Source organism: Heptranchias perlo, chromosome 32, assembly GCF_035084215.1.
Source record: "Heptranchias perlo isolate sHepPer1 chromosome 32, sHepPer1.hap1, whole genome shotgun sequence".
NCBI classification, from domain to species: domain Eukaryota; kingdom Metazoa; phylum Chordata; class Chondrichthyes; order Hexanchiformes; family Hexanchidae; genus Heptranchias; species Heptranchias perlo.
Window position 1 is genome coordinate 23,093,719 of NC_090356.1, and position 26,017 is coordinate 23,119,735.

At 45.5% G+C, this 26,017-nt stretch overlaps 1 protein-coding gene across 2 annotated transcripts; it reads right to left on the minus strand.

Annotated features, from left to right (window-relative positions):
- Positions 1-449: 449 nt before the first annotated feature.
- On the minus strand, positions 450-25,182 carry LOC137301179 (proproteinase E-like). Of its 2 annotated transcripts, XM_067970638.1 has the most exons (10): positions 25,156-25,182; positions 23,605-23,632; positions 20,200-20,370; positions 18,704-18,792; positions 17,470-17,567; positions 17,237-17,365; positions 9,399-9,535; positions 4,946-5,088; positions 2,879-3,031; positions 450-533 (listed from the first exon to the last, which is right to left on the minus strand). In XM_067970638.1, the coding sequence occupies exons 3-10, from the start codon at positions 20,237-20,239 to the stop codon at positions 516-518; spliced, it is 807 nt and encodes a 268-aa protein (XP_067826739.1). In that variant the 5' UTR covers positions 20,240-20,370; positions 23,605-23,632; positions 25,156-25,182; the 3' UTR covers positions 450-515. The 2 variants fall into 2 exon arrangements, with proteins under 2 accessions (XP_067826739.1, XP_067826738.1); XM_067970637.1 differs by lacking the exon at positions 25,156-25,182 and having other exon boundaries at positions 23,605-23,656.
- Positions 25,183-26,017: the final 835 nt, after the last annotated feature.

Sequence of the window (26,017 nt, forward strand, 5' to 3'; positions counted from 1 at the left end):
TTCTCAAGCAACAGACTTGTAAACCCCAAACTTGACGTCATTTACCACTTCAACCTCCACTTCCCGAGTAATTGTCATTCATGTCATTGCTGTTTGGGAGCTCTTATTGTGCACAAAATGTGCCCATGCCCACATAATAATCATTGTACTTCAGAACAGCACCTTGTAAGTGAAGCACCATGAGTCAGTTCTGAGAAGTGTGAAGCAGTGTCATTCAAGAGCTCTTTCTCTTTTCATTCCTTTCTCTCTTTCTTGCTTTCTTCAACCTTGAGGTTATCAGGCACTGTGGGCCTTGAGCCCTTCAACTATGTATCTCAATCAGAAAAATAGTTACAAAGCCTTAAAGCTGAGTTTAGAACATCCCAAAGCAACATCTCCAGGTTAATGGAGACTGAAAATTCACCAGAATTTACAGCAGTGACTCAGAAAAACAACAGACAACATGTTTCGCTTCATGATTTAGTTTATTGCTCATTATGGGTCAACAGTTTGTTGAAAGTCATTCTTTCCTTCCGTTAGTTGTTGGCCATGGTCTGGAAGAAAGTAGTTAAAGAGTAGTTACAACACTTGCCTCTCAGATGAATGCATAAGTATGTATGTCTGGGTCTTGAAGATGAGACTTCCTTATGTGTAACTGTTCTATAATATATGAAATACCCAACCTCTCTTGGTTCTCTGTATTTTGTTAGTGGTACCGCTATTACTGGCATGCTGCAATGCTCACCTTTGGGGATGGTGCCATGGGCTGGCATGGAGGACCACCATCCTTGTGACCATCTTATGCGGCACCACCTCCGCTTCAGCAGCCATCGAATGCTTGCCCGAACCTTGTATTTCCATTCCTTTCATTTTTGCCCGTCTCCTCTTATTCCCCTATCCCTTCAACCTTGGCGATAGCTGATAATGGGTTGAGATGCCTTTTTTTGGCTCTCCAATGGCTTTCAGAACTTTTACACTCCCTTTTAATTGTCCCCGTCCCTATAAGCTTCACTTAAAAGCAATTTTTGGCTCCTACCACAAGTCTGCTCCGTACACCCATCCGAATCTGCACCTGGTACTTTGCCAATCAGCTGATCTTGGCGAACTGGGTGCACACAACACAATTTGATTTTGGTGTGTCCAATACCCATCAATAGCCCTTTTGGTAAATTACACCAAAAGTCGAAAGTCCAGGCTGTCTTTTGCCAGTGTGAAGTGATTTTCATGCAACACTATTACAAGATGAACAATGTAAATGTGCAAAGTCACGTTAATATTGCATCTGTTTTTTAAGGATATGCGATTACCTGGAGCAGCTGATCTCACACTGCTGCACACTGGATGCAGCATGATTGACAGAATACTAACGGGATAGTCAGCTCTTTTCGAACTATAAAAACCCAGAGTCAGCGGATGTTGAGCAATGCTCTGGCCGTTCATTTAAATGTATAAGTACATATCATTGCTTTCCCTGACTTACACGGTAGGTGTGGACAATATAATTCCTTACTGACTGGTAGCAGTGCTAGCAGTTTGACCGTGCCATTAAAGAAGACCTCATCTTCGTTTGGGCTTTTGCAGGTATGAAAACATTTAAATCCATGTTTTCCAATTGCTTATCTAAATCATCTCTTAATTGTTCTCAGTAGAACATTGAGGTAATGATTGCAAGATTGTATTAACAATTACTCATGGTGAGGCTCCATTGATAGCACAGACTCACTGATGGCAGGTCGGAGAATTGGGGCTACAGTGCTTCAACCCTATCTCGACCCATCTAGTGAGGCTCTGTGCTGGTAGCAAAGCTTTGCAAAATTACCACGATAAACAAAAGTGGATATCTTGTAGGCTCCCTTGTCTACTACTTGATCTTATGTCCATTACATTTCAAGCCGTAAAGGGGGCAAGTGGGATTCTGTGCTGAATGTATAAGGCATTGAACACAAAAGTAAGATTTGATGAAAAATATGTACAAGATCATTGGTTAGGCCACAATTGTAAGTGCTGTGTGCAATTTTAGGCACCCAATTATAGAAAAGGGTCTAGACAGAGTAGAGATAAACTGTTCCCATTGGCGGAAGAGTCAAGAACCAGAGGACACAGATTTAAGATGATTGGCAAAAGAACCAAAGGCGACATGAGGAAAAACTTTTTTTACGGAGCGAGTGGTTATGATCTGGAATGAAAGGGGGTGGTGGAGTCTTTTGTGGCTTTCAAAAGGGAATTGGATAAGTACATGAAGGGAAAAAATTTGCAGGGTTACGGGGAAAGGGCGGAGGAGTGGGACTAGCTGGAATGCTCTTGCAGAGAGCCGGCACGGGCTTAACGGGCTGAATGGCCTCCTTCTGTGCTGTAACCATTCTATGATTCTAGGGTCGTGGAGCCAAGGAAAAGGAACTTAAGATGATATCAGGGATCAGGGGATATAGTTATGATGAGAGTCTTGAAAAACTAGGGCTGTATTCTCTAGAGCAGGGAAAGTTAAAGGGTGATCTAACAGAAGCATTTAGAATTATGAAAGGGTTTGAGGTGATAAGCAGTGAAAGATTATTTCCACTGGTGGCAAATTGGTAACAAGTGGCATAAATATAGAATTAATAGTAGAAACATAAAAGGGAGTTTCAAAAGAACTTTGTTCATCAGGAGAATTTTTAGGACATGAAATGCATTACGAGTGGCTATTGAAGAGGGAATTAGGTAAATAATTGTAAATGAAAACTATTAAAGGGCAAAGGAAATGGGATTAGAGTAGATCGGTCCAGTGGGGAGATAATACTAGCACAGGCACAGGCTGAGCGGCCTCCTACTGTGCTGAAATTTCTTTGATTCTATGATTTTGAGTTCTGCAATAATAAGAGAGAAGTATTTATATTCCTTCCTACTTGGAAATGATACTTACCTGAGCAATCCAGGCATTGAAGGCAGACACCCGAGTCCAGACAGTGGGTTTCTTTATGGTATTGCATCCCCTAGATGACACAAAGCTGGTCACACCATGGACGTACCATAATCCGTTAGAATCTTTGCAGTTCAAAGGTCCACCAGAGTCTCCCTGCAAAAAACGAAACAAAATGTTGCAAGAAGTTTTGCTGAGTTTCTTTTTTTAATTCCCTCCTTTCCTGAAGGTGACAACTCACATTAGGGCATGGCTCCACGAGGGCTGGACGATCTCCAAAATACCTTGCTGAAATGAGCATTCTCCATGTGTGTGCAGAGACAGTGAACGTTGGAAGGCTATTGTTCCATGAATGATTGTGTCAAAAATGAAGCATTTTTGCTTAAGATTTAACATGGTATCCACCTCTTTAGTTGTGTAACAGCACATATGGGGTTAAAAATCCACTTCACTCGCAGAAATCATGTCCCACCTTAACTTGATGCAACTGTTGCAGATTTTAGTTGGATTGTCTTTGTCTGGTGTCTGAAAAAGGGGCCAAAGTTTTCAATTCAACTACAAACATCTTGTGGGATTTGTTTCAATATGTGCTTGATTGGCAGCTTTAAAACATTTTTTTGCAGCGGTTATTTAAATTTGTTTGGTCCCAGTTCCTTTTTAAAGCTATTTATCAATATGTCTTGTTGAAATCAGAGAGTCTGTCTGAATCCTTCAAATAGTTGGGCCAGACGGTGAGAAATAAAAAGGAACCATTTCTTATAGTTTAGTGTAGATAAAATAATTGTAAATTATTTACTATTCTGTACTACACAGGAGCTAGCTAAGATTTATGACAACTGTGAAATAATATTGTGTTACTTCTATTGCTCACCTCTTCTTCTATTTTTTAATAGATTTGTTTGTCACTTAAAGCCTGAATCAAAGTCTAGTGCAATGTTATTCTGTTGCCTTCTGAATACAAGAAGGATCACATCGGATCAGGTGATAAAATCAGTAGCTGAAATACACTGAAGAGGCTTCTCTGTTCATTCCCTGAGCATTCTAAGAATCTACCTAGATATCTGGTCAAGTGAAAACACTCCCTCTGGGACAGAAGGAGCTAGGGCTCACCTACAAGAGTAGTCTGAAACACGGAAGACAAAAGTACCTCGTGCAAAGAAATCCCCCCAAATGTGAGAGGATATCATGGTTTGCCTGATGTCAACACACAGTGGACTCACCACATAACGATCAGAAGTGAAAAGCCCTGGTTCATTGATCTCCTCCCCAGTCTAGATCAGCCAACTGAACCCAAACCGTGGGATCGAAGCTGGGGCCTCCTTGGTCTGGTTGGCTCTGTACCATACCACACAACGGGGTTGAAATTCTTCATCAGTTCCACCAGAATCCTGACGTAACTCCGGCGGGAGTCCGGTGGAACCACTCGGAAAGGTGCTGGGAGCTGAATATGCCAGGTTGGTCAGCCTTGGGGGTGGGATCTGCCTATTGCTGGGAATTCCAATTTCCCAAGCCCATAAGGGACCTGGCGAAAGGCTGGAGGCCAGTACGCCCAATGAGGTGAGATGTACCGGCCTCCAGAAGGGCGTAAGTGGGCCCCACTGGGTGAGAGGGTGGTCTCAACTCCCAAATATGGGTAATAACTTTTAAAAAATTTTCCCATTTACACAGTGGGGGGGGGGGGGGGGCGGGAGTCAAGGGGGCAACTGCATGGGCTCTTGGGAGGGGATGGACCTGGGTACCACCCACCCTCATGGCAGCCAGGTGCCACAGTTTCCAGCAGCATAGAGTTGGCGAACACCCAAAATGTACCCACAGTGGCACGGGCTCCATGCGAATAAAATGCCCTCCAACTGACCCTTCAAACTCTAGTGGGGTCACCGCTGAAAGTAATTGCTGGGATAGCGGCCCACAATTTTCTCACTGGGGCATCAGGGGAGCCTCTTGACACTTTCTCATCACATGCTATTAGGTTGTGGGTTGGTGCCTGCTGTCCACAATCAACCAAACGGTAGAAACTTTCTCATCTCTCAACTCAATCAGCACACATAAATACCTAGAATTATTACGTACATTACATCCGGCCTTTTCAGCACCTCCAGCGCAAACCATGGTAGTTTTCACAGTGCTGCCCCACCAGTCACGTTGGCTGCAGTGCTGATAGTCAACAATTGGGACAAGAGCTTGCTGTAGTTTTCCTGGAAGTGGCCCATTAGCTGTAAAGATCCAGATAAAAGGTTTTCAGTCTGTATGATAAACAGTCAAATATATCCAAAAACAAGAATATATATGCAGCTGTAAAAGTTGGATTAAAAATAATACCCTGTGCTAAACTGGCCTGATGTCACTGTGTATTGATGTGGCAATGGTTTGATTCCCATAGTTCCCCTTCCCCCACTAACAACAACAACTTGCATTTATATAGCGCCTTTAATGTGGAGTGTTATCAAGCAAAATTTGACACCAAACCACATAAGGAAATATTAGGACAGGTGAGCAAAAGATTGGTCAAAGAGGTAGGTTTTAAAGAGCGTCTTAAAGGAGGAGAGAGAGGTAGCGAGGCAGAGAGGTTTAGAGAGGGAATTCCGGAGCTTAAGGCCGAGGCAACTGAAGGCACGTCTGCCAATGGTGGAACGATGAAAATCAGGGATGTGCAGGAGGCGAGAATTGGAAGACCACAGAGATCACGGAGGGTTGTAGGGCTGGAGGAGGTTACAGAGATAGGGAGGGGCGAGGCCATGGAGGGATTTGAAAACAAGGATGAGAATTTTAAAATCGAGGCATTGCCCAGGGGTAACTGGTTTAGATGTTTTCTCATAGGGGAAAGGGAATACTGAGGAATGACTGAACACTGCCTTCAACACATGGCTTTACAGCTAAACACAGAGTGGCATTGGAAGAGACATGGAAACAGGCTGTCTCTCTACCTAACCTCATCCGTGCCTTTGTCACCTCCATATCCGACTATTCCAATGCTCTTCTGGCCAGTCTCTCATCTTCAAACCCACCCTGTAAACTTCAGCTCATCCAAAACTCTGCTGCCCACGCCAAGTCCCACTCACCCATCACCCCTTTGCTCCCTCACTTACATTGGTTCCCTGTCCCCCAACACCTCCAGTTTAAAATTGTCATCCTCGTGTTTAAATTCCTTCATGGCCTCGCTTCTCCTATCGCTGTAACCTTCACCAGCCTACAACTACCGCCCCCCCTTCCCCATAGTATCCATTCTTCTGATTATGGCCTTTCGTGCAACCTCCCCTCCCTTTGCCCCACCATTGGCAGCCCTGTCTTCAGCCGCCTGGGCCCCATGCTCTGGAATTGCCTCTCTAAACCCCTCTGCCTCTCCTCCTTTAAGACCCTTCTTCAACAGCACCTCCCAAATCTGTGACCTCTACCACCTAGAAGAACAAGGGCAGCAGGCACATGGGAACAACACCACCTGCACATTCCCCTCCAAGTCACACACCATCCCGACTTGGAAATATATCGTCGCTGGGTCAAAACCCTGGAACTCCCTCCCCAACGGCACTGTGGGAGAACCTTCACCACACGGACTGCAGCAGTTCAAGAAGGCGGCTCACCACCACCTTCTCAAGGGCAATTAGGGATGGGCAATAAATGCTGGCCTTGCCAGCGATGCCCATATCCCATGAACGACTAAAAAAAAAACCCAACTGTTTGACCAAGCCTTTGGTCACCCCTCTTAATATCTCCTTCTTTGGTTAGGCATTCTTTTTTTTTTGATTGCTCCTTTGTGAAGCACCTTGAAACATTTTTCTATGTTAAAGGCGCTATATAAATACAAGTTATTGTTGTTGGGCTTCTACCTGTCCAGTTTTTTTCAGTGGGCTGACCAGAAATTTCTAAAATGGGAACCAGACATCAAAATAGAAGTCCATTTTGTCCCCACTTATGATGTGGGCGACACTAGCTCTTGAGGTTTTCAATGAACTTCCAGAGGAGCAAACATCCGTACTTGAACTCTGATCTTACCCCCTGCCCTAGGCCTATTCTGAACCTGTTCAGTGTTAAAAGCTGGAAATTCCACGTTCAATCAACAAGGACATAGCTGCCAGACTGGGCCTGCGGCAAGTGGTGAGCGAACCAACACGAGGGAAAAGCTTACTTGACCTCGTCCTCACCAATCTACCTTTTGCAGATGCATCTGTCCATGACAGTATTGGTAGGAGTGACCACCGCACAGTCCTCGTGGAGATGAAGTCCTGACTTCGCACTGAGGACACCATCCAACGTGTTGTGTGGCACTACCACCGTGCTAAATGGGATAGATTCAGAACAGATCTAGCAGCTCAAAACTGGGCATCCATGAGGCGCTGTGGGCCATCAGCAGCAGCAGAATTGTATTCCAGCACAATCTGTAACCTCATGGCCCGGCATATTCCTCACTCTACCATTACCAACAAGCCAGGGGATCAATCCTGGTTCAATGAGGAGTGTAGAAGAGCATGCCAGGAGCAGCACCAGGCGTATCTAAAAATGAGGTGCCAACCTGGTGAAGCTACAACTCAGAACTACATGCATGCTAAACAGCGGAAGCAACATGCTATAGACAGAGCTAAGCAATTCCACAACCAACAGATCAGATCAAAGCTCTGCAGTCCTGCCACATCCAGTCGTGAATGATGGTGGACAATTAAACAACTAACGGGAGGAGGAGGCTTTGCAAACATCCCCATCCTCAATGATGGCGGAGTCCAGCACGTGAGTGCAGAAGACAAGGCTGAAGCTTTTGCAACCATCTTCAGCCAGAAGTGCCGAGTGGATGATCCATCTCAGCCTCCTCCCGATATCCCCACCATTACAGAATCCAGTCTTCAGCCAATTCGATTCACTCCACGTGATATCAAGAAACGGCTGAGTGCACCGGATACAGCAAAGGCTATGGGCCCCGACAACATCCCGGCTATAGTGCTGAAGACTTGTGCTCCAGAACTAGCTGCGCCTCTAGCCAAGCTGTTCCAGTACAGCTACAACACTGGCATCTACCTGACAATGTGGAAAATTGCCCAGGTATGTCCTGTCCACAAAAAGCAGGACAAATCCAATCCGGCCAATTACCGCCCCATCAGTCTACTCTCAATCATCAGCAAAGTGATGGAAGGGGTTATCGACAGTGCTATCAAGCGGCACTTACTCACCAATAACCTGCTCACCGATGCTCAGTTTGGGTTCCGCCAGGACCACTCGGCTCCAGACCTCATTACAGCCTCGTTCCAAACATGGACAAAAGAGCTGAATTCCAGAGGTGAGGTGAGAGTGACTGCCCTTGACATCAAGGCAGCATTTGACCGAGTGTGGCACCAAGGAGCCCTCGTAAAATTGAAGTCCTCGGGAATCAGGGGGAAAACTCTCGAGTGGCTGGAGTCATACCTAGCACAAAGGAAGATGGTAGTGGTTGTTGGAGGCCAATCATCTCAGCCCCAGGGCATTGCTGCAGGAGTTCCTCAGGACAGTGTCTTAGGCCTGACCATCTTCAGCTGCTTCATCAATGACCTTCTTCCATCATAAGGTCAGAAATGGGGATGTTCGCTGATGATTGCACAGTGTTCAGTTCCATTCGCAACCCCTCAAATAATGAAGCAGTCCGAGCCCGATTGCAGCAAGAGCTGGACTACATCCAGGCTTGGGCTCATAAGTGGCAAGTAACATTCGCGCCAGACAAGTGCCAGGCAATGACCATCTCCAACAAGAGAGAGTCAAATCACCTCCCCTTGACATTCAATGGCATTACCATCGCCGAATCCCCCACCATCAACATCTTGGGGGTCACCATTGACCAGAAACTTAACTGGACCAGCCATATAAATACTGTGGCTACAAGAGCAGGTCAGAGGCTGGGTATTCTGCGGCGAGTGACTCACTTCCTGACTCCCCAAAGCCTTTCCACCATCTACAAGGCACAAGTCAGGAGTGTGATGGAATACTCTCCACTTGCCTGGATGAGTGCAGCTCCAACAACACTCAAGAAGCTCGACACCAACCAGGACAAAGCAGCCCGCTTGATTGGCACCCTATCCACCACCCTAAACATTCACTCCCTTCACCACCGGCACACAGTGGCTGCAGTGTGTACCATCCACAGGATGCACTGCAGCAACTCGCCAAGGCTTCTTCGACAACACCTCCCAAACCCGCGACCTCTACCACCTAGAAGGACAAGAGCAGCAGGTGCATGGGAACAACACCACCTGCACGTTCCCCTCCAAGTCACACACCATCCCGACTTGGAAATATATCGCCGTTCCTTCATCGTCGCTGGGTCAAAATCCTGGAACTCCCTTCCTAACAGCACTGTGTGAGAACCTTCACCACACGGACTGCAGCGGTTCAAGAAGGCGGCTCACCACCACCTTCTCAAGGGCAATTAGGGATGGGCAATAAATGCTGGCCTCGCCAGTGACGCCCACATCCCATGAACGAATAAATTAAAAAAAACTTGGCACAGCACAGAAAAACCTGAGGGGGAAGAGAGAAAATAAAACGTTGAAGGTTTGTGGTGACTTACTGTAGAGTCGTCCCCATCCAGTAACGTAGCAAGGATAGTTATTGGGAAGAACATAATTGGCAGGAGGAATGCAGGCAAGCTTAACTTTCTCATTCAGGATTGCAGGCTTTGAGAGCTTGATCAAAGCGATATCATCCCTGTAAAAGAGTAGAAATTCCTGCTTAATGTTCTATCACATAATCATTTTTAAAGCATGTTTCCCTTTTACTTGAAATGTTAAGCAATGCTGTTGATTTATAGGGGTACATTTTTCCAGCTGCATTCTGTTCCCATATATGTGATTGCATCACTCGCATTAATTGGGCTTCATTTTAGCCCCCGCTATCGGGTGCGTTCCTGGCGGGGGGGCTCTGAAAATCGGGGAATCCCGGAGCGGGTCCGGAGCCCGGCTCCAACCCACCCACTTCTGGGTTCCCCACTGACGCGCCAACGTGCGCGCGCAGCCCCCGCATGTGGGACTCCCGCAGGCAATTAAAGCCGGCGGGGTGCCACTTGAAAGTATTTATTGTGCTATTTCAGGTCATTAACTGATCTGATTAAGGGATTAGGTGAGGAGGGGTGGGATTTTATAGACAACTAGGACTGTTTCTTATACTGGGGGAAACACTCCCAGTTGAAATGGACGTGTTGCAGCCATCAGCCTGTGGCAGCTGCAAAGGTCCATTTGACTGGTGGGGGGAGGGGGGAGACCCTCACTCATTTCAGGAGGCCACTGTGTCACTTGGGACAGAGTTTGGCCTCCACCACCCTCCTCCTGACAAGAAAATTCACCAACTTTCACACTTACCCCGGGGTCCAGACACATGTACCTACCTTGCGGACCCCCTCAGATGTACATCTTCCGGATGGGGGCCGCCGTAGCTGCAGTCATGACCTCCTCGGAGGGCGAACAGCATCACCAGCCTCGCCGGCCACGCCGTCTACCTCTGACACGTGGAGCTCCACAACACAGTGCTGTGACACATCCACCTGCACAGCAGAAGGGAGGGCAACCGCAGAGAGAGATGCGTCGCAGAGGGCACTACCCTCGCCACAGGGTCCACAGACCGAGGCTCAGCTTCCTGGACCTCTCTGAGCAGCAGTGCACACGGAGGTTCAGAGTCACCCGACATGTAGTCGTGGACATCTGCAGCCTCCTTCATGCCGAGCTGCTCCTGGTTGACCCGAGCACCATCTTCTTTCCTGTCACTGTCAAAGTCACCACTGCCCTCAACAACTTCTCCTCCGCATCCTTCCAGGGTGCCACCGGGGACATCGCCGACGTCTCCACAAAAGAGCCCTGCAAATACACCTACACCACTCTGCAGTGACACAATGGGTGTCATCAGTTGTGGGTCTTCATTGCGATCCTCAGGAAAGGGCATTATTGCACAAACCAGACAAGATTCGCAAAGACGTGGCAATAGTGGTGCCAATATGATATGTAATGTGAGTTGGTCAGAAATTCAATATAAGTAAAAACCATGACAAACCCTCAAACACCCTTCTGCATCCCCTTCATGCTCAAGACATGTTTGCCTTACGCTACCTACTGCACATATATGATGCATGCCCTGTGGCTGCAGCACAGGTAGTGGCAGGTTGAGTGAGGCTGACTGTGAAAGAGATGCACGAGAGGGTGAGTATGAGATAGAGCCATGAGATTGTATGAGGATTGGGTTGAGTGGTAGTGGCGGGATGAGTACTGGCGAGGTGAGTAAGTGCAAGTAAGATGAGGATGAGCTTTGAGTGGGTATGAGGGGTGATGTGACAGAGTAGTGTTGGCAGTGCCGAAGGAGATGTGGGGTGGGGGCAGTGATGTGGCAGATGGAATGTAGGGGAATGAGTAAGTGTACTCACTTTGGCTGACCTACTTAGGTCATTGGAGCGCCTCCTGCACTGTATGCAGGTGGGCGATATGTTGGTGGTGCTGGTGACCTCCTCTGCCACCTCGAGCCAGGCCTTCCTGGTGGCAGAGGCAGGCCGCTTCCTCCCGCCCGCCTTCCCCCTGGGCTGCTCCATGCTGTAATTTTTTCTATTTGTTGCAGCATCTGTCAGTGGAGGACTGCCCCTTTAAATAGAGCTCCTCCAGCTGACAGATCTTACTGCGCATGCGCAGCCCGCCCGACGCGCAGATCAGCAGCGGGGAACCCGGAAGACCAGGTAAGTGGATCCAATTAGGCTGCGATTGCGCGCGGGGCAGACTGATTTCACCGGGCGCGTTACCCACGCCGCGAACCCGCAGCCCTGGTAACATCGAGCCCATTGTCTCCGTTCTCTTTTTGTAATGCAGGCGTTTAGTTTAAACCGTTTAATGCCTGTGTTGAAAAAACGCAGAGAGATTTAGGGGATCATTTTAACCTAACTCGCCGGGCGTGAAAGTGATGGGATCGGGTGGAACGCTGGTTTTCCACCCTGCCCAATACTACTCTCCACTGACTTCAGCAGAGAGTAAAATTGGGCTGGGTGTAAAATCAGTGTTTTAATGCACCCAATCTTGTCATTTTTCCGACGGGCTAGGTTAAAATTGCTCCGTTAGTGCGTGATAAAACATTTGTATGAGAGCAGCTCCAATACCCTACGAAAATTAGACTCAATGGAAAGAGGAGTAATTATGAGAACAGAAGAACGCAATCAACAGGGCTTCCCTGATGGCTCAGCAAGTTTATCCAGTGATTAGATGAACCCTACAGACCAAGAAGCTTCTAGGTTTGATCCAGGGTGGGGGGGTTGAATGTCTGACTGCAGGGTTCTCCCGATTGCCTGCCATGACTTTGGTGGAAAAGCTATGGAGACCCTGAGAAACATAAAAACGGACTGTAAAAGCTTCTATAGGTTTGTTAAAAGGAAAAGACTGGCGAAGGCAAATGTTGGTCCCTTACAGACAGAGACGGGAGGATTTATAATGGGGAATAAGGAAATGGCAGAGAAATTAAGCAAATACTTTGGTGTCTGTATTCACGGAAGATTACACAAGAAACTTCCCAGAACTACTAGAGAACCAAGGGTCTGGTGAGAATGAGGAACTGAAAGAAATTAGTATTAGTGAAAAAATAGTACTCGAGGAATTAATGGGACTAAAAGGGCCAAAATCTCAAAAGGACTAAAATCCTAAGGACTTGATGATCAACATCCCAGACTTTTGAAAGAGGTGGCTATAGAGATAGTGGATGCATTGGTTGTCATCTTCCAAAATTCTATAGATTCTGGAATGGTTCCTGCAGATTGGAGGGTAGCAAATGTAACCCACCTATTTAAAAAAGGAGGGAGAGAGAAAACAGGGAACTACAGACCGGGTAGCCTGACATCAGTAGTAGGGAAAATGCTAGAATCTATTATAAAGGATGTGATAACAGGACATTTAGAAAATAATAATCGGATTTGGCAGAGTGAACATGGATTTATGAAAGGGAAATCATGTTTGACAAACCTATTGGAGTTCTTTGAGGATGTAACTAGTAGAATAAATAAGGGGGAACCAGTGGATGTGGTGTATTTGGATTTTCACAAGGCTTTCGATAAGGTCCCACACAGGAGGTTAGGAACATAGGAACATAGGAACAGGAGTAGGCCATTCAGCCCCTCGTGCCTGCTCCACCATTTGATAAGATCATGGCTGATCTGTGATCTAACTCCATATACCTGCCTTTGGTCCATATCCCTTAATACCTTTGGTTGCCAAAAAGCTATCTATCTCAGATTTAAATTTAGCAATTGAGCTAGTATCAATTGCCGTTTGCGGAAGAGAGTTCCAAACTTCTACAACCCTTTGTGTGTAGTTGGTGAACAAAGTTAGAGCACATGGAATTGGGGGTAATATACTGGCCTGGATTGAGAATTGGTTAACAGACAGAAAACAGAGAGTAGGAATAATCGGGTCTTTTTCAGGTTGGCAGACTGTGACTAGTGGGGTACTGCAGGGATTGGTGCTTGGGCCCTGGCTATTCACAATCTATTATCAATGATTTGGATGAGGGGACCAAATGTAATATTTCTAAGTTTGCAGATGACACAAAACTAGGTGGGAATGTGTGTTGTGAGGAGGATGCAAAGAGGCTTCAAGGGGATATAGACAGGCTAAGTGAGTGGGCAAGAACATGGCAGATGGAATATAATGTGGAAAAATGTGAAGTTATCCACTTTGGTAGGAAAAACAGAAATGCAGAATATTTTTTAAATGGTGAGAGATTGGGAAATGTTGATGTTCAAAGGGACCTGGTTGTCCTTGTACATGAGTCATTGAAAGCTAACATGCAGGTGCAGCAAGCAATTAGGAAGGCAAATGGTATGTTGGCCTTTATTACAAGATGATTTGGGTACAGGAATAAAGATGTCTTACTGCAATTATATAGGGCCTTGGTGAGACCACACCCAGAGTATTGTGTACAATTTTGGTCTCCTTACATAAGAAAGGATATACTTGCCACAGAGGGAGTGCAACGAATTCATGGGATGGCGGGATTGTCGTATGAGAGATTGAGTAGACTTGTATTCTCTAAAGTTTAGAAGAATGAGAGATGATATCTTTGAAACATACAAAATTCTTACAGGGCTCGACACACAGGGAGGATGTTTCCCCTGGCTGGGGAGTCTAGAAATAGGGGTCACAGTCTCAGATTAAGGGGTAGGCCATTTAGGACTGAGATGAAGAGAAATTTCTTCACTCAGAGGGTGGTGAATCTTTGGAATTCTCTACCCCAGAGGGCCGTGGAGGCTCAGTCATTGAGTACATTCAAAACAGAGATTGATAGATTCTAGATATTAAAGGCATCAAGGGATATAGGGATAGTGCAGGAAAATGGCGTTGAGGTAAAAGATCAGCCATGATCTTGTTGAATGGCGGAGCAGGCTCAAGGGGCCAGACGGCCTACTCCTGCTCCTATTTCTTTTGTTCTTTACGCTGTTTTTCTGGGGTTTCCCAGACTCTTACAGTGAAATTATGGTGCACGAGCAGCAGATTTCCCAATGAAATTCACCCCCCATGCTCTGCTGAGCCAGGTGGTAGGGATCGACTTTGACTTTGGCACCCCTGAACTAGGAAAGGGAAATGGGCCCTGATGCTCACTCCTGATAGCTGTCAAGTGACCCCTGCAAGAATTATGTGTGTGTGGACTCTGGGTGACAACAAGATTGGGCTCCTTGCCTTCCTGGCTCCACAATAAGGTAAGTAAAAGAAGTGGAACTTACATTTTGGGTGGTAGCCCCCAGTGGTCCCTTTAAGGATTGCTGATTTGGCTGCTGACCGCCTGAAGAAACTGAACGCAGCGCACATGGCGCCTGCTGCCGACATTCACAGACCAATTTGGCAAAGGGCTTGAAACAGGCGTTAGGCCCCCGATTTGCATATGCAATAAACCTAACACCATTTTCAGGCCTATTGAGCAGCCCTAACCAATATGGCGGCTGGTGCACTTCCAGCACGGAATAAACACTTGCACACCGCCCACCATTTTGGAACCTTAGCCGCCCATTTTACTGTTATTTGACTGTAAAGTATAAACTAGTTATTCTAACCTTGCGCAGATCATCGGTGAAGATACATTTAGAATATTATGTGCAGTTCATGCGCCCTAACCTCAAAAGGACATTAATGGGGTCGGAGAAGAGCAACTAGGGTGATTTAAAGTCATGAAGAGAGGCTCACAGAACTGAACTTGTTTTTTCTCTGTAGAAAAGAAAGTAGAGCGGGGATTTGATCCATTTCTTTAAGATGCAGAGAGGCAGAGGTGATTTAGATGAAACTGAGTTATTTCATTTTTAATTGTGAGCATGAGAACCAGAAGAGAAGATTAAAGTCAACTATCCTCAAGTAAGACTGGAGATGGGAAGGAATTTTTTTTCTGTCCCAGAGTACTGGCTTTTTGGAGTAGACAGTAAACAAAAAGATCCAAAGGTTTAATATAAATCGTGTGGCGATTGACAAAGATCTGGATAATATCTGGTTAGGATTGAGAGTTATAGGGATAAGTGCAGATACAGATAATTGGGGTAGAAATTGTTCGCATTGCACCTGTTTTTCAAGCTCAAAATGGGTGCAAAACATAATTTAGCAATGAGATAGCCTGTAGATGAGGCCCGAGGCCTAATTTCGAGACGGCCTCAACCAACCGCGCCATGCCGAGTTTGACGACTCAACAGAGTCTGGGGGTGTGGGGGAGGCAATTGGGAGGAGGGCTATTTATTTGTTTGTTTAAACGGAACAAATTGGTGAGTATGAAATATAAGCACAATTAGAATTGAGTTGCCTGAATTACGACTAGGGTTGCCAATCCTCCAGGATTGTCCTGGAGTCGCCGGGAATTACAGATGAATCTCCGGAAGCAAACCGGAAGAAAAATTAACAGGGTGTTAAAAAAATTGTGTGTTTTGTTTCAGTTGAAGGTGAGAAAAAAAGACTGTTTGACTGACAATCAACAATTATCCCAATGAGTTACGAAGAGTCTGTTTGTTTTACAATGGGCATGGGAAGGCTTTGCGCTGCGAGGATTGATGTGTCAGGCGACCGATGGCGGGAGCACGGGGGCGGGGAGGTTGGAGGTGAGAGGTCATATGATGAAACCTCCTGGGTTACGTCCAACCAGAGTTGGCAACCCTAGCTATGAGGGCTGATTGCCTGAGCTTGGAGTGTGTTATGTGGCCAGCGTACTACAGTTCAACACATCTCCTTTAGGTTATAGTCCAACAGTTTTATTTGAAAATCAAAAGCTTTCGGAGGCTTTCTCCTTCGTCAGCTTGTGATTTTCAAATGAAACTGTTGGACTATAACCTGGTGTTGTAAGATTCCTTACATTTGTCCACCCCAGTCCATCACCGGCATCTCCACATCACATCTCCTTTATAGAAGAGAGGGCCAGAGGAGAGAATGATGCATGTAGATCCAGTTTGCAGATAATTTATGTTCACTAAGAGGCAGCTAATGCATTTAATAGCCGGTGAGTGGATCTATTTACGGGCTATTAAACCCACAAATTGCTGCTTTGTCACAGCCAGTCCTGCAAAGGGGCCAGTCCTGATCAAGGCTAGTCCTGATCGAGGATTGTTAACTTATCTTTCGAAGTTTTGCTTTATATTGGTGCCACTTTAATTTGGATTCTGGGAGACCAGCATCCATGAGCTGGCTATTTACACGCCTAAATCCAGCTCCCTTATTTAACAGGGATTTCCAGTCTCCCAGAAACCAAATTAAAAAGGTACCATTTTAAAAGCAGCTTGTATTTCAGTGCTGGCTTTGGTACACGGGCCTTCAAGTACTGTGTTTCCCCCAATTCCACTTCCACCTGCCATCATTCTCCATCATGGATAGATTTTTGTTAGCCAAGGGTATTAAGGGTTACAGAACCAAGGCAGGTGGATGGAGTTAAGATACAGATCAGCCAGGATCTAATTGAATGGTGGAACAGGCTCGAGGGGCTGAATGGCCTACTCCCGTTCCTATATTCCAATCAGGCAGAAGTGGAACCAGAGAATCAGGTGGCAGCTCCTAAGACCTACAAGAAGATGCGTTTCTGGTGCCAGCGGAGCAAGGAAAATCAGGCCGTCGATTCCATGAACTGTGGTCGGCACTGACAGGAATGCATTTTTACAGCAGGTTGCAGTTTATAAATGTAAAAGACTTGCTTTCTCATTCAGGTTTTCACTGACCTGCTGTGAATTTTAATTGCTGGTTACAGAAGTTTTAAAATCGATAAATAATCTATCATCGCTGAAGTGGCAATATTAATTTTGCTTTGAATAATAATTTACAATTCTTATAGCTTTCCTACAATAAACAGTGGTGCATGATGTATTGAAACAAGCAAGAACATATTAAAAATTTGCAACGATAATGAGTAGATACTTGCATAGATGCTGGGACTTACCCACATGCAATACAGTTTATATTCCATCCAGGGTGAACGACGATTTTGGAAGGACTTATAACCTGCTCTCCACCCTCATTAACATCCCTGTCGTACTCTCCCAGTACCACACGGTAAGACCGTCCCGAGCTATGAACAAAGAACAGAGTAAAATCTGAATCATGTTTACTTCAGGGATATATCGAATCTTCGGAGGAAGGAAGAAAACAATTTGATAGGGCAGTCGTACTCACGAGATACAGTGGCCTGCTGTCATAACCCAATCTGCGGCAATTAGAGTTCCACCACAAGTGTGAGAAAATGAACTGCCACGTCCGACTTGCAAAGAAATCTAACAGTAAACAAAATTATAGGTTAGGGTTTCACTTCTCTAACATATTGTCCTATGCATGTTTTTCTTACCTGATGGGTGATCCTCATCGCTGATGCTTCCCTCACCTCTAGCTTTCTAACCTCTCTTTCTTGTCTCTTTTTCTCTCTCTGGTAAAAGCTTCTCTGTGCTTTCCCCTCTTGTTTCTCCCAGGTGTTGGCTTGGCTCAATTAGTAGCGGTCTTGCTTCTGAGGCAGAGTTGATGGGTTCAAGGCCCATTCCAGGACCTGAGCACATAATCAAGGCTGACACATCAGTGCTGTACTGAGGGGGCACTGCGCTGTCAGGGATGCTGCTCTTTTGGGTGTGACCTGAAAGTGAGGCCCTGTCTGCCTGTTCCAATGGCTGTAAAATATCCCATGTATAGAAGAGCAGGGTTTTCTCCTAGTGCCCTGACTGACATAGCTTCCTCAGCCACCACCAAAAACAGATTAACTGGTCAACTGATTTGCTGCTTGCTGTTTGCAAATTGGCTGCTGTGTTTGCCGACATAACAACAGTGAATGCACGTCAAAAATAATTTATTGGTTGTGAATCACTTTGAGGTATCCTGAGGATGTAATAAAGTGCTATATAAATGCAGGTTCTTTCTGCCTTTCCTAAGCTCCAAATCCAGCACCCTATGTACTATTGCTCCTCCCTGTATGCACACTCTGCTGACGTTAATACTCATCCACATTTCCTTCTCTAACTCAACCTTTCCCAGAGCCTCAGATCTGTGGAACTCATTGCTTTCCTCAGTTTTCCCTTCCTTTACAACCTACAGGCTTTTAACACTTAAACTTGATGGTCATCCAAGCGTGACTATTTGATTTACCTCACCATCTCCCCAACTCTTTTCAACCTTCGTGCCGGCCTGCACCTGTGGGCCTCAGCCCCTCCTCTAGGCTTCTCGATTAAAAGAAAACATTCAAAGTTTTTGTAAGGCAAACAGAAAGTGCTGGAAACACACAGCAGGTCAGTCGGCCCCTGTGGAGACAACTCTGTCCTTTCCACGGACACTGACCGACCTGCTGTGCGTCTTCAGCATTTTCCGTTTTTTGTTTCAGATTTACGGCATTTGAGCTTTTCTCGTTTAAAGTTCCACGTTGACTTACCTGCCACGGCCAGCTGTACGGCCTTGCATCTATTCCGTTCACCACCCTCGAGGAATATGGAGGGTAGCTGGTGTGCCCACAGCCATAAGCTGGAATGACAGAAATCAAAGACTAGCTGTTGATTCTGATAAATGTAGGGTGCAGATAAGTCTTAATTTGTATATGTAGATTAGGTATTGCAAATGTCTGCTTCACAAATACAGTGGTATTACATTGTTACATTACATAGTGTAATCAGGCCATTTGGCCCAACAGGTCTATGCCAGTGTTTATGCTCCACACAAGCCTCCTCCCACTTTACTTCATCTCACCCTATCAGCATATTCCTTTCTCTAATTTTAAAATTATATTAAAAAAACACTTTGTGCATAACACGGTGAGGGATGTCAGTGTTGGGAAAGGACAGTGTGTCTCACTGTCTCACACAGTCCCCGTAATGATCTCTCTCAAAAGAATGGTCACTTGGGTGAGATACCAGAGGGTTGCTTGCACCAGTGGAACCATGCCCCACTATGAATCAATGGGGGTAATGTTTACTTTGTGCGATGGCATAAAATGAGCTGCCGATTCGCTATTGCCTGATTTACACAATCGCACAAAGTCAAAATTACCCCCAACTTTCTTCATGAAAGGAGATGAGAAAAATATATCTTAAGAAGTGAAAGCCAAATTAGCAGTGCAATACATTGTACAAAAAGATAATTTATTTTTCTAGTCATGTGAATGAAAGTTAGATACGGCTGTAGCCAATTGTGTTGAAAATCTGCCTCACAGTTCCCTGAGGGCTAAGTTTCTCTTCAATCCCTAATTTTAGCAATAATGTGGATTTGAGTGTAAAGCAGTGAATGTCCTTTTATACTCATCTACTTGTTCACCAACAAATGGAGCAAAAAACTGCCCTGGGTATTTTTCGGTGCTTAGATCTTCAGCCATAAACACTGCTACAATACATAACCAGTCAAAATAATGAAGTGCCTCAATCTCTCAGTGGGTAATCACACTGAACTATACAGACCAGAAGGTCTCAAGTTCGATTCCCAGTCTGTGCTGAGTGAGCTGTCCTCGTTTAGGGCAATGGTAGGGGTGCTGTAAATGGCCTCAGCAACCTTGGGCTAGGGAGGGAGGGAGAGTGGGGGCACTCTATCAACTTTTTGATCTACTCTATCAAAACCCTTCATAATTTTGAACCCCTCTATTAAATCTCCCCTTAACCTTCTCTGATTTAAGGAGAACAATCCCAGCTTCTCCAATCTATCCATGTAACTGAAGTCCCTAATTCCTGGTACCATTCTGGTAAATTTCCTCTGCACCCTCTCCTTGACATCCTTCCTAAAGTGTGGTACCCAGAATTGGACGCAATAGATCAGCTGAGGTCCAACCAGTGATTTCTAAAGGTTTAATATAACTTCCTTGTTTTTGTACTCTATGCCTCTGCTTATACATGTTTCTGCAATTACATATAATGTTTGAATGGAGGGCACTTTCTGGTGACTTACCACTGGCTGTGAGTAGAACAATGAGGAGCAGTTGGTACATCCTTTCTCCGTGTTGCTGTCTTGCCGCGAGAGACCCACAGGTGGATTTAGACCTTTATATATCCTGCCGGCTGCTATCTTTTGGATTCTGCAGACATTTTAATAATGCTGCTATCTGTTAGCTTCCCCGCTCTAAGTAGGAAAGTAAACAAATAAATGTCTTTGTGTCAAGGTTGCACTGTTTATATAGCTCAAAAAACTTTCCATGGTCTATAAGTGCAGCCACCACCTGCCACAAGAGCATTCTCACACAGGGTCACTCACCATCAGGAGTAATTAATGGTTAAAAGAAAACTTTGCCCAATGTTTCTGCTGATTAATTCATTGCTCGGTGTGGGGCCGAGCCAAACTGACCAGAAGGTTCCAGGTTCGTTCCCTGGTCGGTGCTCAGTTAGCTGATCTTATCCAGGAACTGTAGTAGGGGAGGTATAATTGGACTCAGTGGGGTAGATTTTGACATTGTGTGATGGCATAAAATGAGTGATAGCAAATGGTCGGCCCGTTTTACATCTTTCCTGATTTTTGTTTCCGTTGAAGTCAATGAAATAGGGAGGGAGAAAAATCGACCAGGGCTTCGGTTCCTGATCTCCATCCAGTGAGGTGCTGAAAAGTATTTATTGAATGAGGACGTGAACAAGGTCGACTCGGATGCCTCCCGAACCCTCCCATGAGCAAATAGCCTGTTGACACTTGTTGCCTTGACTCACGCACGGAGAGCAATCACTTGAGCGAGGTACTGGGTGGGGACCACAGTCAAGGCTCAGAGGCACTGAAGCTAGTTACAACTTTCTTACTGTTGTCCTTCCTGAGAACAGTGAACTCAGCACAGTACGGGGATTGAACCCAGGACCATCCTGCTGTGTATGGCTCACAAACACCACACACACACACACACAGTACAGATCTCCACAAAACCATTGAGGGAACTTCAGCTACATTGTTTAAAATGGCTGTGCTAGAAACATATCTTAGCAGACATTTAATGAGTTCCCAACCATGGTGGCCATCTTGAAACTGAGTGAGAATAGAGATACAAAACCTTGAGGGACTGTTGGTTTTGTTCCTTTCACACATGTACCAAGGTTTACACAGGAGCATCTGTTAAATACAAGAGTCCCTGTAGATTTGGGGGCACTGCCTCACACTGAAATAAAACATTTTTCCTTCCACCTTGACCATAGAATCATAGAAAATTTATGGCACAGAAGAAGGCCATTCGGCCCATCATGTCTGCGCTGGCCGAAAATGAGCCACCCAGCCTAATCCCACTTTCTAGCACTTGGTCCGTAGTCTTGTAGGTCACGACACTTCAGGTGCTCATCCAGGTACTTTTTAAATGAGTTGAGGGTTTCTGCATCTACCACCCTCTCAGGCAGTGAGTTCCAGACCCCCACTACTCTCTGGGTGAAAAACCTTTCCTCAGTCCCCTCTAATCCTTCTACAAATCACTTTAAATCTATGCCCCCTGGTTATTGACCTCTCTGCTAAGGGAAATAGGTCCTTCCTATCCACTCTATCTAGGCCCTTCATAATTTTGTCCACCTCAATTAAATCACCCCTCTGCCTCCTCTGTTCCAAAGAAAACAACCTCAGCCTATCCAATCTTTCCTCATAGCTAAAATTCTCCAGTCCTGGCAACATCTGTACCCTCTCCAGTGCAACTTCCTGTAATGTGGTGACCAGAACGGTACACAGTACTCAAGCTGTGGCTTAACCAGTGTTTCATACAGTTCCAGCATAACCTCCCTGCTCTTATAGTCTATGCCTCGGTTAATAAAGGAAAGTATTCCATATGCATTCTTAACCACCTTATCTACCTTAGGTGATTATAAACAGAATCACTTACAGGAACAGACGAATATAAGAGCAGCATACTACACTACTAGAGGCCTGGAGATAGTTTGCAAAGTAGTGTAATAACTCTCTTTGTAATACTTGTTGCAGATCTCGTGGTATGAAATGCTTCTCAGAAACAAGTATGCAATCTTGTCTCAGTAAAAACAGGATTTGTTCTATTTCATTTTTACTAATAATTCCTTCAGTAAGGACCATGAATAATCAATGGGGGAAAAGTTTGTTCATGCCCAAAATTGGGTGTAGCAGGGGGTTCAGGGATCGATCCCTTCGCCTGAATGGATAGGCCCGAGGCACACCTAATATTGCATAGAAATTTGCATAGAAAGGGGTTTTCTTTTGAATCTTTGCCACACCTCTCAGCAGACTCTCTAGGCTAGAAATTGGTTTAGGCACGTTTTGGGATTGAAATAGGCAACTCGCTCGGAGCGCATGCCAGAAGCCAGAGGCCCGAAACTCATCCAAAATTGGGCCTCAGGCCTCATCAGCCTAATTCCAAAGAGCTGCTGACATCAATTGCTCACCAGTTGGCTCCCCACCAACTGGGGCCGGCTGCGACGTTGGCAGCGCCCCTCAGATAGATCCTGGGAGGGGGAAGGACGAGTAGGGAATGGGGGTGAGCATGGGCCGACTGCACTCCTGCTCCTCCTGACTCCACATGAAGGTAAGTTAAAAAGAAGAAATTTAACTCTTTGTTGGTGCTCCCTTTAAGGACCGCTGGTTAGGCGGCAGCAAAAATGGGGAAACCTGCGCATGCTCTGCTCGGTGCTGACCAATTTCAAAGAGGGGTCCTTGAACAGGTCTTTGGGCCCCTTATTAGTATATGCAAGGAATCTCAAGCCTGTTTAAGGCAGCTGTTAGGGATGCCTGAATATCGGCCGAGCCAAAATGGTATTGGTTGTATTAGCCGCGCAAAATTGGACCCTCCTGCCCCCGTTTCACAATCAGATCAAATGCTTTCCCTCCTTGTCTTCGTTAGATTCTCTTTGTTAGAAGATTCTCTTTAGCCTGCCTCTGAGGTACTCCAGACCTAGCAGATGTAGAACAATCTGCAAGTACCAAGCATGTCTGGGGCAGAGAGTAGGAGAGAGTGTAGAAGTCAAATTGTATGGTTCACCCAGTCATTTACAGACAGAGATAAGTGTGTAACTTAATTGTACAAGTTGTCCGGGATTAAGGTAGTTGAGAGTTACGCCAGCTAGCTCAGAGAGTCACTTGTGCAAAGGTGGATTCAGGACCCGAGTGGAATAGATAACCCTGTGGCCTAAGGGGCTCATCAATTCAACATTCCAGAAGCAAACGCCACCGTCCCGGCCCATAAGGGCAAGGTTGTATAAGCTCTGGAAACATTGCTAACCATCTGCATATAGGGCTTAATTTTAAAATGAAAGTCCAGGTACATCTGGGTGCGCGTGCCGTTCCCGATATTTAAACAAGCAAATTAACCTCATTGAGGTTCTGAAGGTACTTTATTTTTGGCATATTGGCCACTTTAAAAGATTTTGAACTTACCCGGGCGGCTTTCCCACAGCTTCCGATTCTCGCAGGGCCGGATCAATGAAAAATAAAGCAAATAAATTAAATAAAATTACATTTCCTATTGTAAAAAAATTAATAAACATACCTTACAAACGATGTCACCTGCACCCCCTGCTCCGATGTCCGATGTCTTCTCCCCCCTCCTTCTGATGTCTCCCACCCCACCATTCCCTCTCGCAATGGCTAATGAGGTCTCTCTCTCTCTCCCTCTCTTTCTCCCCCCACCTTGGATTTACAGTTCCTGTCGGCTGTCAGCCTGTCAATCAGGCTGGCTACTGGGCGCCAAACCCGGAAGAGGCTTTAATTGGCCTCATTAGGGCTGCGATCGCAACCCGTCTACTTGCCTTCCGGATTTGGCGCCTGCGAATCACACCCGCCCTCACTGCCCTTTTAAAATTGAGCTCATAAACTCTAATCTATTCAATAGACTAGCTATCCAATGTTGTTAACTTGTCAACTATCTAAGAAATTTAATCCTAAATTAATCTCACCAATTCACTATAGTCTGGGACACTGATCTCAACTACAATTTAATAATCAGTGATCCAGTTAATGCTGAGTTACAGTGACACTACTGACTTGGCTTTACAACCACTGTTATTTATTTCATTAAGTACTCTGTCTATTAATTATTTGCTATTCAAATTGCTAGGTTACCCTGTCTATAACTACTTCTATCTTTTAATAGTTTGTATACTCAATGTTTAAATTTAAGCAGTGATAATTGTGATTTGTAGTTAACAAATAGTTATAGAATCATAGAAAATTTACGGCACAGAAGGAGGCCATTCGGCCCATCGTGTCCGCGCCGGTTGAGAAACGAGCCACCCAGCCTAATCCCACTTTCCCGCATTTGGTCCGTAGCCCTGCAGGTCACGGCTCTTCAGGTCCACATCCAGGTATTTTTTAAATGACTTGAGGGTTTCTGCCTCTACCACCCTCTCTGGCAGTGAGTTCCAGACCCCCATCACCCTCTGGGTGAAAAGAAATTTCCTCATTTCTGCTCTAATCCCACCAATCACTTTAAATCTATGCCCCCTGATTATTGATCCCTCCGCTAAGGGAAATAGGTCCTTCCTATCCACTCTATTTAGGCTCCTCATAATTTTGTCCACCTCAAACAAACCACCCCTCAGCCTCCTCTGTTCCAAGGAAAACAACCTCAGCCTATCCAATCTGTCACCATAGCTAAAATTCTCCAGTCCTGGCAACATCCTCGTAAATCTCCTCTGCACCCTCTCTAGTGCAATTACATCCTTCCTGTAATGTGGTGACCAGAACTAGTTGTTAGTTCATCACTTGTTGCCTGACTTCTTTGATGATTTATCAACAGATTATTCTCTCAGTGGGTCTCCTGATTGAGGGTGAACTCAAATTCAATCCAAACTGGGTGATGTAAAACAGTTTGACGATCCTATTTAGGCATCGTTCACTCCTAGACCCAAACTGAGCGATTAACCCCAGATGGTTCCTTAATCAGGAATTTAATGAGCATATATTTGACGAGATACCCAGTGTTCTTACAAAATATCTATTGTTGTCAGAGAAACTGGCGGAGCAGGCTCGAGGGGGCCGTATGGCCTACTCCTGCTTCTATTTATTATGTTCTTATGTTCGTAAACGACCCAGAAACTGTAGATGTTACCATGGCGATTGGAAATTGCCTGAGAAGATCATGATTTTATAACATTTGGAATAATTTCCATCTATTGTAACTGGTGCTACAAGTGCTAATGTGCTTTTTTGGGGACAAGCATTCCTGAGGAAGAGAGGAAAGAAAGCTTTAAAATGAGAGAAAAATATCGATTAAAATTTCACCCTTTCCCATGTGTAGCTTTTAAATCAAATAGTGTACCATAAGTGAAAGGAGACCAAGCTTTACATACACTCAATGCCATGGAGCTGGAATCAATATGGATCTTGCTGTGCTCAGTTCTTGATTTGAACCGTGGAGAGCAGGAAAATGGAGCTTAAAACCTTCAGTGTCTACCAATGGGTTGGGGGAGGGAAAATCAGAGAGGGGAGGGTCATATCTGGAGAGTCCCAGACACCTCTTAATGGCAGATTACAGGAAGCATTGGCAGCTGTGTGCCCATCCTCTTGACTGCATGACCAAAGAAAGAAAGAGAGGAAAATTACAAAACAAAAGGAATGGGGTAAGAGTTTGTGGGTTCAGGTCCCGCTCCAGAGCACTAAATCTAGGCTGACATTCCGATGCAGTACTGAAGGAGTGCTGCACTGTCGCAGGTGCCGTCTTTCAGATGAGACGTTAAACCGAGGCCCCGTCTGCCCTCTCAGGTTGATGTATAAGATCCCACGGCACGATTTCGAAGAAGAGCAGGGGGGGGTTCTCCCTGGCGTCTTGGCTAATATTTATCCCTCAACC